The sequence below is a fragment of the Folsomia candida genome, unplaced genomic scaffold (genome assembly GCF_002217175.1).
Source record: "Folsomia candida strain VU population unplaced genomic scaffold, ASM221717v1 Fcan01_Sc063, whole genome shotgun sequence".
Lineage (NCBI taxonomy): Eukaryota > Metazoa > Arthropoda > Collembola > Entomobryomorpha > Isotomidae > Folsomia > Folsomia candida.
In genome coordinates this window covers 25,771-40,686 of record NW_019091255.1, presented here as the reverse complement: position 1 = coordinate 40,686, position 14,916 = coordinate 25,771, and the positions used below count along the sequence as shown (strand labels likewise).

General features: G+C 36.0%; 1 protein-coding gene and 1 long non-coding RNA gene across 3 annotated transcripts in view; one reads left to right on the top strand and one right to left on the bottom strand.

Moving 5' to 3' along the window:
* LOC110862601 (collagen alpha-2(IV) chain) overlaps positions 1–12,223 on the bottom strand; it is a 29,645-nt gene extending 17,422 nt beyond the window's left edge. Inside the window, exons 1-16 of the mRNA XM_022111820.2 lie at positions 11,345–12,223; positions 10,812–10,869; positions 4,113–4,787; positions 3,823–3,867; positions 3,524–3,551; positions 2,970–3,031; positions 2,870–2,879; positions 2,783–2,800; positions 2,687–2,713; positions 2,254–2,306; positions 2,063–2,135; positions 1,619–1,714; positions 1,498–1,550; positions 1,253–1,339; positions 831–893; positions 240–348 (exon numbers count right to left, since the gene is read on the bottom strand). Of these exons, the coding sequence (XP_021967512.1) occupies positions 240–348; positions 831–893; positions 1,253–1,339; positions 1,498–1,550; positions 1,619–1,714; positions 2,063–2,135; positions 2,254–2,306; positions 2,687–2,713; positions 2,783–2,800; positions 2,870–2,879; positions 2,970–3,031; positions 3,524–3,551; positions 3,823–3,867; positions 4,113–4,787; positions 10,812–10,869; positions 11,345–11,421 (1,534 nt within the window). The 5' untranslated portion in view covers positions 11,422–12,223. The remainder of the gene's footprint in view (positions 1–239; positions 349–830; positions 894–1,252; positions 1,340–1,497; positions 1,551–1,618; positions 1,715–2,062; positions 2,136–2,253; positions 2,307–2,686; positions 2,714–2,782; positions 2,801–2,869; positions 2,880–2,969; positions 3,032–3,523; positions 3,552–3,822; positions 3,868–4,112; positions 4,788–10,811; positions 10,870–11,344) is intronic.
* On the top strand, positions 10,775–12,962 carry LOC110862602. Of its 2 annotated transcripts, none has more exons than XR_004833469.1 (4): positions 10,775–10,887; positions 12,211–12,383; positions 12,487–12,568; positions 12,643–12,962. It is a non-coding gene; the product is annotated as an uncharacterized LOC110862602 (long non-coding RNA). The 2 variants fall into 2 exon arrangements; XR_002549199.2 differs by lacking the exon at positions 10,775–10,887 and adding an exon at positions 11,495–11,623.
* The last annotated feature ends 1,954 nt before the right edge of the window (positions 12,963–14,916 follow it).

The following is a 14,916-nucleotide window of genomic DNA, read 5'->3' as shown; positions in this document are numbered from 1 at the left end:
ATTAGCAAATTAATTTTTGTTGGTAATCCATAAGTTAATTCAGATTAAGTCCGTTACTTAATTCAGATTAAGTCAAATAAGTACGTGGTAAACTTGAATACATTATGATGTTTAGTTTTTAAGAGCTATCGGTAAATTGCGTAATGCGCCTTGTCATAATGTATGCATGATGCATAATGCATCTACATAATCTGGACCAATTGACTTATCCGGACCCAATTACTTGGATCAGTACTTACCTGGGCCTCCACTTAAACCGGGGGGTCCACTTGACCCAGGCACCCCAGCGCTTCCCAAGTCACCCCTTTCTCCCTTCATCCCTGTTTCACCTTTGGGGCCAATGTATACCTAAAGTAAAGCGAAAAACATCAAATGCTATCCTGTTTTCTTTCAAACTTACAAACCAAACTATTATCCAAATTTTTGCGATAACAATATTTTTGGGGAAAAGAATTTGCAGTAAAATGTCAAGGGATTATTTGAAATTATTAGAAATATTCAAGCCTATATTAAATTGGGATTATTCTTGAGATAAAATTATATCCCTATTATTTGTTGACATCTCCTCATATTAATGTCATGACCTTAAAAAATAATTCGTCACTCAATTGGCCAAGTATGTACATACGTTATGAATATACATATGTACTTGGCGAATCTATTTTTTGATACAACTATACATATGAGGGTCAACAAATGACCTGTGACCTCGACCAAGGTTATATGGTAACCTAGACCTAATTATGTGTATTTTCGCGACCAAGTTCTATGGTTGGGCCTTTTACATGAGGCTACATACTTATGACCATATACAAATTTGATTATCTTACCGTTTCATTTCCTCCAGCAAATGTATAGTTGTTTCCAGCCGGCCCTGGAGGACCATGCATTCCCTTAAAAAATAAAGCAACCATTTATTACCACAACTGCCCAATATCATAAAAGGCCATTAATTTACATCATAGCTGTGTTTGGTAAATGGTTTCTAGTTTCAAGTGTTACTTAATCTAAATTTAATTTAAAGTTGCTTAATTCTCGAAAATTTATGAGAACGGAGTTCAAGTTGCACAACTTTAAAAAGCTTTTTATTTTTGAGTTAAAGTTAGGAAAATGTGGTTTAACAAAATGAATTTAAGTTTCAGTTCAAGCATCCATGCAAATATGAGTCAACTGATAATGTGGTGATGGAGTTACAGGGAAACAATACGCAATTATTATCAATTTATATTAAAATGAAAGATTCTGTCCTTACCTTGTCTCCTTTTTCACCCTTGTCTCCAACAAATGCGACGCCCATTTCTCCCTTCAAGCCTGGTGGGCCTGGAAATCCAGGGGCTCCCTTAAACAGCATAAAATATATTAATGTTTAATAAATTCAAATCATTTTAGAATGGATATTTGCTTAATGATTACGAAAAGATTTTATAGTGGAATACCTGTGAAAATTGGTATTTGAAAAGCAAGTACAATTTAAGAATACAAAACCTCCAGCCTTACATTTAATCCTCCATCTCCTTTCGGTCCCTTGGCTCCATCAAAACCCTGCGTTCCTATAAAAATAATATTAGGATCAATGCATATTTAAGACTTAATCACTTTAAACGCTGGTATTTTTTACCTGGTGGACCAACTGGACCACTTTGACCGGTCAAGCCAGGTTCTCCCTTTTGTCCCTTTCCTCCTGGTCGGGCGAATGCAGGCTCTCCTTTGAGACCTACAGACACAGATTTTTTTAACTGGCTTGTTAACTTTTTTAGCAAGTTTTTAAAAACGTGCGTAAAGTTTTACTTGTCTATACGCCATGTATACAGTTTTTCGTTTCTTACGGGTTTGCTATATTTTTTGCACTACAAAGCATGAAACGCAAGAAATGCGAGATGCAAGAAAGTGTAAGAAATATGCAATTCCAGGTCAAAATAGCTGCAAGAAATCACTTTCTTGAGGTTATTTCTTGCAACTGGTTACTTGCATTCGAAATACTGCATGTGCATATATGCATACTAAACCTCTTTATTCAAGATGATAAATGCAAGATAAATTTTAAGAAGAAATATATCCCTACCCTTTTCTCCTAGCGTTCCTGGAAATCCCCGTGGTCCAGGGGGTCCGCTTAAACCGGGCAGCCCAGGTAGCCCCTAAAAGTAATACATGGATTGAATAGCTTGAATGCCTTACATAAAATGTAGGTGGTGTTATTATAAATTAAAAAAGTTGGACAGATTTTCTGTTCAGATTTTTGTTGTATTTACGTACATCTGTTCCATTGCATCCGTCCATTCCAGGAAGTCCACTTGGTCCCTGTATACCTAATTACATGCAATAAATAAGAGTTTATAATTACTTAATTAATCATGCTACCGAACTAACCACACCACAATCGTGGAATGCCACTAATGTTGTAAAATTCAGAGATTATAGTGGTGAAAGTTGATGGTGAAAGTTGATGGTGAAAGGGCTTTCAGTTTCTTCCCAATTATACCCATTTAAATATAAAGAAAGCCAATTTTTGCATTAAATGTAGAGAAAAAAGATGTCACAAATTCCATACAGACTTAAAACTGCGTGGATGCGATTTTGCAAATTCTCTGAATTTTTTGGGCTTACATTATTCTGCGAGAATGTTTATTAAAATGAATGTGAATTAAAGTTAGTTTACGATTGGCTTATAAAGTTCAATATAACTCACCTGCCAATCCAGGTATTCCAGGAATTCCTAAAAAATAAAGCATAAAATTAACAATGAATCTACAATAACTCGACTTTACATGTTTTTAATGCTTACCCGGAAATCCAGGCATTCCTAAAAAATAAAACATAAAATTAACAAGGAATCTACAATAACTTATCTTTACATGTTTTTAAAGCTTACCCATTTTGCCCTATGATCAGTTCAACCATGACATTAATAAAGATTTAGTTATGTTTAGTTGCAGATTTATCAAGTAGAATCGTTGCTGTAATATCCTTACGCGATCTCCCTTAGGCCCTCGTGGTCCATGTAACCCAGTGTCTCCTCGGTCCCCCTTGCCACCTGTATTTATTGTACGTGACTTTATTCAAAATTCAGTCACAGTCTTAATACAAGTCCATAAAGTGTAAAACTTGTATTTTGAGGTATGTACCAATTTTATTAGACTCGCATCGAAAAATAAATCATTATTGAATTTATTGCAATTCCTTAATTTAAGATGTTCCATTTTCAAAATGATATTTTTGGAGTGAATTACAAAATTCGAATGCAAACATGCACCTGATTTTTAGCAATTTTTTTAATTAGTGAATTTTGCATCAGCATTTAGATAATCCTAAGACAAAGCAAGATTTTAAATTCTCACCAAAATAATTCTTGTTTATTTTTGAATTTTTAATCGATACAAAAATTCTTAAATTCTGAAGTGTTAAAATCTTTGTTCATTAAAGCAACTTCGACAGTATAGCTTGTCCCATAAAAGTCGAGTTTTACACTTGTAAGACTTGCATTTTCAGGAGATAAAACTAGTTTTCAAATTATGTACATCTTTACCTGGAAGGCCTTCCATTCCGGGAAACCCCTGAAAAAAATTGTTGGAAAGTTTAAGAGGATGATTTTAACTATTTGCTAATTAGAATGTGTCACATGATCTTTGAGATTAATTAATTTTGAATAAATAAAACAGTTTACATTTAGATTAATAAAATAGAGGAGTTAAAATTAAACAACTAAAATTTAATCGACACACATTAAGCGAAATTCGAATTATCTTTTTGACATGATTGACCATGTTTAATGTATACGGTGAATTTAAACAGACACAGAATATGAAATATTATAGAATACAATACCTGCTGTCCCTTGTCTCCCTGAAGTCCAGGCGCACCATGTGGTCCCTAAAATTACATGCATTACAAGTATCAAATTAGCAAATTATTATATATTCACTGTGTAAACATGAAAAGCATCTGCATATCAATTTCATATGACAATGGTGGTCTATAGGTAAAAGCCATAAATTACGCTGTTAATATCATGATAATGATCATTTTACTGGAAGGAACCACGTGTGAATTCGAGTTGTGGTCAATCCTGTATATTTTCTTTGCATGTAAATACAATCTCTCTTCCTTGAACCTACCCGTGATCCTTTCTCTGCCAAACAACGCGTCGCACAACATCCCGAGCACTGCACGCTTGAGTTGCCATTAAGATATCCTCTCGAATATGGAATCCTTTGTCCCGAAGTGGTCGACGATGGATAAGGACTATACGCTCCACCCCCATTCCCAGCAGTGGCACCATACGGATCGGAAATTGCTGGAAGTCCGTACGGATCCCTGTAACTGCTGCCCCCACCACCACCATTGCTCGAATCATTATTGTCCTGTCTTCTAGAAGCCGCGTAGGGGTCCGTGCCACCACCACCACCGTTTCCATTACCGTAGCGGTCATACGTTCTGTCGTAACCTCCTCGTCCCCCAGAATCCGAACCATACCCACTTTCATAACCTCCTCCTGCACCATGTTGTCCTCCTTCAGATGTGTATCTATCATCCCCTCGAAGTCCGGCGTACGGGTCTCTGTCATCATTTCTCGTCCTTGCGTACGGATCTTCTTCACCACCTTCGTTTCTTATTCGGGAGTATGGATCCTCGTCTTCCTCCCCCGGGCGAAGTCTACTGTTGTGACCGTAGGGGTCGTTTTCGTCGTAAGGTGCGTCAGGATCATTGTAGTCGGTGTCATGCTGCCTTGTTCTTCTACTACTTCCTTTCCCAGTTTTCCCAAAGTAGGAGTTATCGAAACTGGGAACTTTCTGAAAATTTGGAACAAAGAATGCGTTACATTTTCAATCGTTTAGAGGAGAGTTTCGTGTCTTGGTGATTTTCTATATTTTTTGCACTGCAAATTGCCGTTATTTCTCGCAATTGGTTACAATACTTGCACCCAAAGCATAGGTCCACTTTCATACACACTTTGTCCATTAAAATATGTACACAATTGAATCGTAATAGCTATGCGTTTATTTATTTATTGCAACCCAAATTCACGTATGCAATATTATTATTCTACAAGCAAATATTGTCCATGGCAGTTTATACAAGCATATGAATTTGACAGGAAAAGCGCTTCCTCTTTGAGATAGTTTATTTATACGGAATTTATAGCTTTATAAACTCTCACTCACTCACTCATCATCATCATCACCACTTTCCATGCAAGATTCATTCATTAAAATAACAACAAGGAACTTGCCTAATTCTTGACTAAAAATTGACCTTATATGTATTTACATATGTGCATATCTGTATAGAGTCATGGTGTCATCCATCATCGTCAAGTCAGATAAAAATGTCTGGAACGTCTTCGAGTGAGTGCAAGAGTAGCGAATAAAAATATGCATGCAACACGAGATGATGATTTAATTTGCAATTTCATATCCGTTAAGTAAACTCAAATACGTTATTTAATTTTTGTTTCATGAAAATTGTTAGCATTTGCTAAAATTATAATTATGCATCATGCAAGTTGATGTCATTCAAGAATTATTGCAGAGGATATAATTCACTTATACTACTTATTGCAGATTAATGACCACTGAATAATTCGACCAGTCAAGGAAAATTTTCCCTTTATATACATCTTTTATTAAAAGTGTGGGATATCTTCAGACTGACGTAATTTAATGATTACTACTGGAAGAGGTTTGAATGAGTTGACAGTTAAATTATTATATGTAACTGCCAAATTGCACATTCATATTGCTAACCATTTTTATTTTTAATTCGAGTGAAATATGCACTGTCCTGGAAATTCCGCACCTTCTTCAATCGTCCACCAAATACCACCAATCTTTGCACAGACTTTTGTAATTAATGTATTGTATGTGCATGCATATTAGCAATTTCATGTTTAAATTCCGGCCGGGATCAGTTTGGTCTTTTGTAAAACCATGCATAAGTCAAAAAAGAGTGAAAGTTACAAGTGTAAAGTTTAAATTAAACGTTCAATGTCAAAATGGTAAAAGAAGTGCTTTTATTGGACATTCCAGTTAGAGAAGTTCAGATTTCAAATAAATATTATTTTCTACTATTTGTGCTTGCATTACATACACATTTCACATATACACGTATGCATGTATTTTTTATCTACACATATTTCATAATTGTATCTTATCATGATACCCAAAAAGACCCATTCATCCAACAATCTCACACTACTACACAGTGATCCTCCTAGTTTTAAGCAGTTGTTAAAACAAAGCTTTTGTAAACAGTAGGGCATCCGCCAAGCAAGGGCTGCTCCTCAGACAGACGTACAGACAAATTCTTTCAACCGAAATTACTAAAAGGCTTCTTACACGCGTATTATGAAGACGTAAAGAAGAAGTTTTAGTCAAGTGAAGCCTTTTTATGGGTACAAAGTTAAATAACTTTGAGAACGGGGGGATGATTTATGAAGTGCCATAGCCTGACTACTGCTGAAGTTGAAGGTACTGCACGTCCAATGAATGGTCCAGCGAAGCAGCATGCGGGATTGGAATTAGAAAACCTTTTTGGAAACTGACGGAGCCCAATTTCACGGCCAACTTCCTCTTCATCTTTACTAACTAGACATGTGCATGTCTTAAATACGGTGTCAAATCTCTATTAATTATGGACTCGTTATTTGTCTTTATTTCCAGAAAATAGCACATTCATGCACCAAATCACGTTTTTACCATCCTAATCTCAAGTTTGCCCCAATAAAACTATGTATGAACTGCACATATGTAATCTAATAAATAAGGGAAAACTATACATGGGAAGCGTCATTTCATTATTCGCCTCTGGATAAAATTGTACACACAAAAAACTATTTTTATCCAGGTGACTACCTACCAGCTTGACAAGGTAATGTACATCTTAACATTAAATTTAATAAACTTTTGGAGACGTTACAACAAACATAACCATTATTAAGTAGCGTCAGCTACTTATTGTGATCGTTTTGTCCGTCCGTCTGTCCGTCCGTCAGCAGGATATCTCCAGAACGAGTCAAGATAATCAAACGCGGTTTTCACCATTGTGCTTCTAATTTTTAGTTCTCGGTCGAGTTCGAAAATGGGGTCAATCGGACCACCCCCCACAGCGCCAGGGGGTGTGGTCCAAAATTAAATTCACGTTAATTTTCATATGGGGTATCGTTTTAAAGGAAATTTCGCCACGAATTCAATGACGCCAATATTTTTGACCTTTGACCTCGTCGCTAAGGTCATGGGGTCAAAAAACACTTAATTTTCATATGGGGTATCATTTTAAAGGAAATTCCACCGCGAATTCAAAGACGTTAATATTTTTGACCTTATGACCATGAGGACGAGGTCAAAGGTCAAAAGATTCATAATTTTCATATGGGGTATCATTTTAAAGGAAATCCCACCACGAATTTGAAGACGTTAATATTTTGGACCTCATGACCTTGAGTACGAGGTCGAAGGTCAAAATATTCACATTGGTCATATGGGGTGTCATTTTAGAGGAAATTTTACTGCAATTTCAAGGACGTTAATATTTTTGACCTCATATACGGAAACGTTAAAGGAAACTTGAATCGGTCTGACGCTACTTATTTACATTCGTTTGGAGGGTTTATTTATACATACAAAACTGTTAAGAGAAGATGAAGGGGTGGTCGTGGTCGTGGTTGCCCGTTTAGCTGGATGGATATTTGTGTATGCATGTATATAATACTAATAATCATAAAAAACTCGGAGGTGGAGGAGAAGGTGGGTACGCATGTTTAAAGATTTTTTAAACATGTTAAAGAGAAGAAGAAATGTACATATACAACGCTCCTCGTTGTCGGAAGAGAAGTTGTACGCATTTGTAAATGAAGAAGAAGAAGGTGGCAAAAAATCTTCCATCCAAGGAATTTAAAGAGTTAAGAAAATAAACGCACGGTGACAGCCAGAGTCAAATGCAGCCATGAAACCGAGAGAGAGACTTGAAGGAAGAAATTAAAACAAGACAGGTTAATATTATGCCTACAAATTATTCAGAGTCCTCAAGTCCTATCTTTGTTGTGTACCTGCTCAACCTTAATTTTCAAGTGAGAGTATCTTACGTATTTTTACCGGCAGTGTACATACGCTTATATTCAAAATAATTCCTAGAGTCTTGAGGAACAATCAATGTACGTACATGTGTTTATGCATGAAGTACAGTTTTTTAAGGCTCCATGTACATACAATCAAAAGGCGACTTCCTTTGCATCGTGGAACGCATTAATTTTTAAAATTGAATCAAGGGACACCTCTCTCTCTCTGACAATATATCATTAAATATTCATTCATTTTTATCATGATTTGTCATTCCAGAATAACTTCTCATATTCGGTATCCATACAATAAATCTAACTAAACAAAGGTTCCAAATATGGATAAAAATACAGGGATGAGAATCAAATAAATCGGGATGATGATAACTTAATTTGGGATTCGACTAGCAAGTAATGCACATTGTTCAATTCTTCAGGGACGGGCATGCATGTATGTACTTGGTTTTAAGATGTTAAAAGAAATTGGACAAATATTTGAAAGCCAAGCCACGGCTTAAAAGTAAATCTGTGTAGCTAGCAAAAGTTTTTTTTTCATATCACTAAATTACCGAGATATGTCTGCAATAGTGAAAAATTCATATGCGAATTGTACCAAGATTTACAGTTGATTCAGCCATCTTCAACACCCACGCTTTTCAAACAATCGAGTTTTGAAGATGACATATCAATTGCAACCACTCTCTAACCTGCCATTGAATAAAATATGTCTGATAAAATATTATTGCAGTACGGAAAAATTGCTCAAATCTCGTTTTAATGCAGCTCTTACTTATATTGCATTCGCTATTGCCACTAAACGAACCAACCAAGCACCATTAAAAATGCAGGTAGTCTTCCATCCATTATTGACATTTAACAAACTCTTCTCTATTTACAAACGACCCCTCCTCCTCCTCCGAACAAAATTCCATTAGATCTGATTACACAGCATAATATGAGCTAAAACTGCTGCAAAGAACTTGAAATATGAAATTTGACGCGTCTTGAATTTCACATTTTGATCAATTTTACATATTTGATTTAGTGAGACGTATCAGCAAATATTTTAAGTCGTAATAATGCATAAAACGTGAATATGCATACATATTTGCAAGAAAAATGTCAACTTGTGCAAATATCTGTATTCCGAATGGCAACAAATCACACATATTTATCCATTTGAATGAAAAAAAAATCTCGAGATTTTATAGCCCAGGGAAAATCTCGTAAAGTTAAAATAATAATAATACGAATACATGAACCGGTGGAATAAGTATTGCGATATGAATCCTTCCTCTCCTTCTCTGGATTTAAAGAAACGCATTTACTGTACTCTCATCTCATGTAATGCAAGTTGCACATGTGTATCTTTCTTTCTTCGCAAGTGCGTGGCGTGACTGGATATATGTGAAAGTTTTATTTTTAGGTTTTAAACAGAGTCGATGATTTTACAACCTTCCGACGTTGTGCATCCTTGCGATGCAATCTTATTCCGAGATAGACGCACTTTTTCTCGGATGATGAATGCAATCGGGATGATAACTTCGGGTCGGAATGAATCAAGAAAATTGAAATGTTTAAAAATTTTCTTAACCTAAAGACGACTTATTTTAAGGAACAGTGCATCTACAAAAATACATCTTTGAACTTGGTGTTTGCATAAATATTAGTCTTTCTATCCCACCTTTAACTTTCTACATATAAGGTATTTAAGAGCAGAGATGAGATGAAAATGTTAAGCTAAACAGAAAAGTTCCCCTCGTAATATTTACTGTGCTTATGCCTCCCCTTTATTTTAGAATTTAAGGCACCATTCAAATTCATGGCTCCTGCTACCCTATTCTCTTCAAACTCGGTGATTACGTCTGATTGGAGTCTGATTTAAAGTTTTCGTGTCAGTTTGGAGGAATGCTGCTGCTGCTGTTTGGTGTGTATTTATAATTTGGTACATCTTTACAGATTCAGTTGGTTAATTTTGGGGTCTAATAAAGTGAGAAACACAGGCACATACACATTCTCACTAAATTAATGTGTACCTTGTTGAAATAACGGTGAAACTGCTATTAACTGCATCCTCCGTCCTTATACGGCGTTTATTAAGGCGGATGACAATTGCCTGGCCTTCTTTCTCCCTTTCTCTACCATATTAAATGGAACTTTTTTTACGATATAGTGATTTAGTGAGTGGGTAACTAACTGCACTCAACTGCATTAAATATTGACTATAGATACATATGCACACAAACTCTAATAAATATTAATGCCATGCAATGTCATGTCATGCCTTAAACATTTTACAAACACTTAACCGGTTAAACTCATCTCCACCACACGAGAGTAATAAGTAAAAAGTGCATTGAGTGCATTACAAACACAACCCACGTTGATCTTATTTACCAACATCACACATATCCAAATGCATACATACAATAGCCAGCCAACACAAACTTGTTCCGCTTAATTGGATGGAAGACCGCAACTTAATCTAATCCTACGTAATCGCTTTTAATGAACTGATCAAAAGTTATTTATGTTTTCTGATAAGAGAGAGAGAGCTTATGTCGAGTGTTACTACACTAAACTACCGCAAGAATCCTGAATACGAGAATGAAATGAATAGTCAAAGCATAGTTGTCGTCTTCATGTCACGTATTATCGACCCGGTAATAAATTAGCTTATCGAAATCGAACCCTTTTGACAAGTTTTTATAATTACAAATAGTCCCCAATTCCAAGGTTTTAAATAAAAGTTACTGCTTACCCCGACCGATTGAGCCGGACTTATTAACAGGGCGTCCAAGATTATCCAAAATATTAGCCTGAAAGTTATACAACAAGTACGTATTAAATTTAGGTACATCCTTGAATGTTTTGCTGAAATTTTGCCCTCATTTTTCCGCAAGGTTTGGCGAGACACATTATTATTTGGTTTTTGTGATTCGATAGGATTGGGTGGAGGAGGGACGTATGTACGCAGCGTCACACTTTTATTAGGCTCATCAATTCTTGAATATTTTGCATTTGATAAAATAATTCATTCAAAATGAATGTATAAAATCGTTTGGGACGTTTCAGACCAATAGCAATACTTCTGCTGACTGGTTCATCTCTCCATCCAATCCAACATCAACTTGACCTGTGGCCTTTATGTGGAGAAATTCATAACCAAAATTCAACATTTATTATTGACCTGAATATCCGATTTGATAATAATTACGTATTGTAGAAACTTTGAATAGTCAAATATGTAAATAATCATGGTCAAATTCATGGCTTAGAAAAAATAATATTTACCAATTCCACGCCATCGAGGTGCACATTTTCCATCTAACTTTCATAAAGCAAGGGATACTATCACAGTTTCCATTCATTCTTCTCTCCAGTCTCCCTTACACGAAGGGAATAAGGCCGGATTTACACAGAATTTGTAGGTAATAGTACCAATTGGTAGAAACTATCCCACAAGGCTTCACTCCTTATGAAATACTTCATTCATGGAACTGCTGCTGGTGAACAAACATCACTTCCGCCCTCGGATTTTTATGTAGTTATACAAGTCCGAGCCCTGTGTTGGTAAGTATTGGTCGCCTTATCACCTTCAAACGAACGAGATTCTCACTTCCTTCTGACACTTTTCTCTGATAATCCAGCACTACATGCAACCAGCACTTTAATATTATGTAGTCCTTCTCTGTAAAAAATACTCTTCCTCCTTCCTTCGTTTCAGCAAATGACTAGGAATGAGATGGGCACATGCAAATTTCTACATCACATTTTTATTATATGACAACTATACATTCACTCGAATTAAAGTCCATCCCTTCTCGTAATCATCCATGATTATGAAATTGATGATTTATTTATGATTGTTTTATGATCGATCATAAAACAAAAAGTTTAAGTCCAGTAAGATTTCTGACGGTAGTTTTCAGTGCGAACCACACTGCACCACACCCACAACAGTCAAAATTAATCCATCACTTTAAAAAAATGAGAGAATTTTCCAGATTTTTTTTCTCACTCACACACAACACTGATTCTTTCATACATACAACAATGCCGTGGTGCTGATCAACAATGGTGTAGAAAATACTGTGGTGGGCACTTTTTTATTGTTGTGCTGTGGCCATAGGGTCTCAACTCTCGTATTATATCCTCAGATTCGAAATGCGTGTCGGCCAAACACTGAAATCTTACTGACTTGGTCTCATAAAGGAACTCTTGTTCTTGGCCACGACGACTGAACCTCTCTCTTCCTGAAGAATTCTCCAGCAGTTACATACATTTTCTTGAGAATACGACGAGATTGCATTGGGAGGAAGATGTGGAAGAAGTAAGTAGGACTTTTAATATGTTCGTTTGCGTCTCAACTTTTACTCTTCGTTCGTATACGCGACGAAGCCATTGCTAACTTGTAATAATAATGAATATAACAGTGCAAGCTTGTCTATCCATCCATCCGTAAGTAATAGATGTGGAAGGAAGGGATCATCTTGGCTTGGGGAAACTTATGAACGAGTAAGTAACATTTATTCAATCACGCTTTGTGTTGGCGTGAAAAAGATAAAGTGAAGATTTCATTTTTTTATTAGATACAAAAGTGTGTAATGTAATGTACATAAAGGTGAATGGTGTGTACACATAAATGCGGACTAAGGTAAAGTTAGTCTCAACTTTCTTCAAAATATGTGCAACAATCGATTGTTGGAAACTTTAATATTGGGAGATTTGTATGAAATTTTGTAATCTTGCAACCTGTATCTAATGAGATGTGCGATTCATATGACTTTGAAGTGATCTTCAACAGTGTAGCATTTTTATGTATTATTCTCGGAGACTCATTCATCAAAGGAGTATTTACTCTAATATTTAATTGACAATTGCCTAATAAACCTCATTAGGTGAATATAAACTTGAAAAACTTCTCAAAACACTTTGTGTCACCAAAATCAAGCAAACATTATGCGACCGATACGACAGCATGAAATTGAAAAACTAAACCGATAGTTTTTTATGCTTTATAAATTTATCAGAAATCCTGCTCGTCATTTTTTCCAAACGCATTTCAAATTTCGGTTATAATTACTAAATTGAGTCCTAATTTTGAGCATCAATTACCAAGTACACACGTTTGGTGTTCAACAAAGGAATGAATTCGCACAGTTCTCCCAATCTTTGATCACCCACGCCACATAATCGCTTTAAAAAATTGCTTGCATTCAGAGGGCTGGTCTAAGCTATTGATGATGCCAAGTAAGATGCATGCATATGTACATTACGGAGCTTGACCTCATTTGACGAGGGGTCTGCGTCATCATCATCATCATAATCATCATGCCGGGTGTGAGTGGTGCCGGCCGTGTTAACTCCAATTCTTCAATTTCTTCATTCATCACCAAATCATCTTTCACTCTCCTAAAAACATATTTGATAAGATTCGTTTTGGTGGTAGTGCCCCACAAAAATTTATGAGAATGTCGTTCAATTAATCAACCACAACCTTTAGAAAAAAGTGTCTAAAGCTAGCTCAAAATATTATTATTTTGTATGCATGTAACTTGACCTGGAGTCCTGGATGAGCATGTATGCAACAATGAGAGAAAAGACCTTCAAGAATTACCTGAAATCCAACACCAGCTTTGTGCATCAACGAAGAACGAATGCAAGTGTTGTGTGTAAACATAACACATTTTTTTATTTACAAATTTAAGCTTGACCTTTTTGGCGTGATCTGCCCATCAGCAAATAATAGTGCAGGTGTCAGGTAATCGGTGCATGTTGAAATATCACGATTTTTCTCCACCCATCACATTACAGATAGATAGATATCCATACATCAACCTTTCTTTCTCGCCCACAAGATTTATAGAGATTCTTTTATAAGTAAAATTAATATGTGCATGTGCATATGTAAAGAGCATCCACTAAGGTTTTTGACTGACGCAATAAAATGCTCAGAACTTTTTACACATTTAATGTAATTTCAAAAAAATTGCATATGTTTACTACCAAAGGGTTTGGATTGCCATACAGTTCAAATTTTAATGATTCAATTCCGCTGTCTGCTACAGATTGCATTTTCTTCTTCCGATTTCGCGTCAAATTCCTCCCATAGACTGCACCTACTTTCAAGCTGATTTTCTTCCATCTGTTCTTAAATTTTCGTAAGGTGTCTGGCGTTTCTGAAAGCTTAGAATATTTGTACTTAGTCAGCGCTCAAAATTTCTCAATTGGTCGCAGTTGAGGAAAATTAGGTGGGTTTCCATTTTTTGGCACAAATTCAATTTTTTTCAGATGTCAGTACTGAGTGACCTTTTTGGTGTCATAGGACCTTGCGAGGTCAGGCCAAAACAAAACTTTATTTTTTTATGATCTTTAGTAATAAAAGATTCCAATCCACCTTTAATGCATGATTTAAGATAAACCCCCTGGTTTACAGTGCCCTCCAAAATAACGGGATCGGAAACATGACCAATGCTAGACATGCGTTGCCAAATTCTTCATTTTTTTGTGAATTGGTCTTTCTTTTGGACTTTGTCTTCATATTTTGCTTCACAGGGGTTGGAACTATGGAAAAAATGCCTTCCTGGAAGATTTGAAGTGTCATCTGTGACGTGGGGCTCATCGCCCATAATGACCACTTTTCCCCGAATCTTCTTCAACAATTTCTTCCAGCACGCATGAATCCTTTCCTGTTGTGTTGGTTTGTAATTTGATGCTGGTTTTTTTGCCTTGGCTATAATCCCTAGTTTATGGACTTTGATTTTGCACTGATAGCTTTTTGAAATCTTGACCTTACTTGCGGCGCCAGCCGTTGTCGTTGATGGATGATTTTTGAAGATTTTTTTAATCCGATTTTTGGCTTT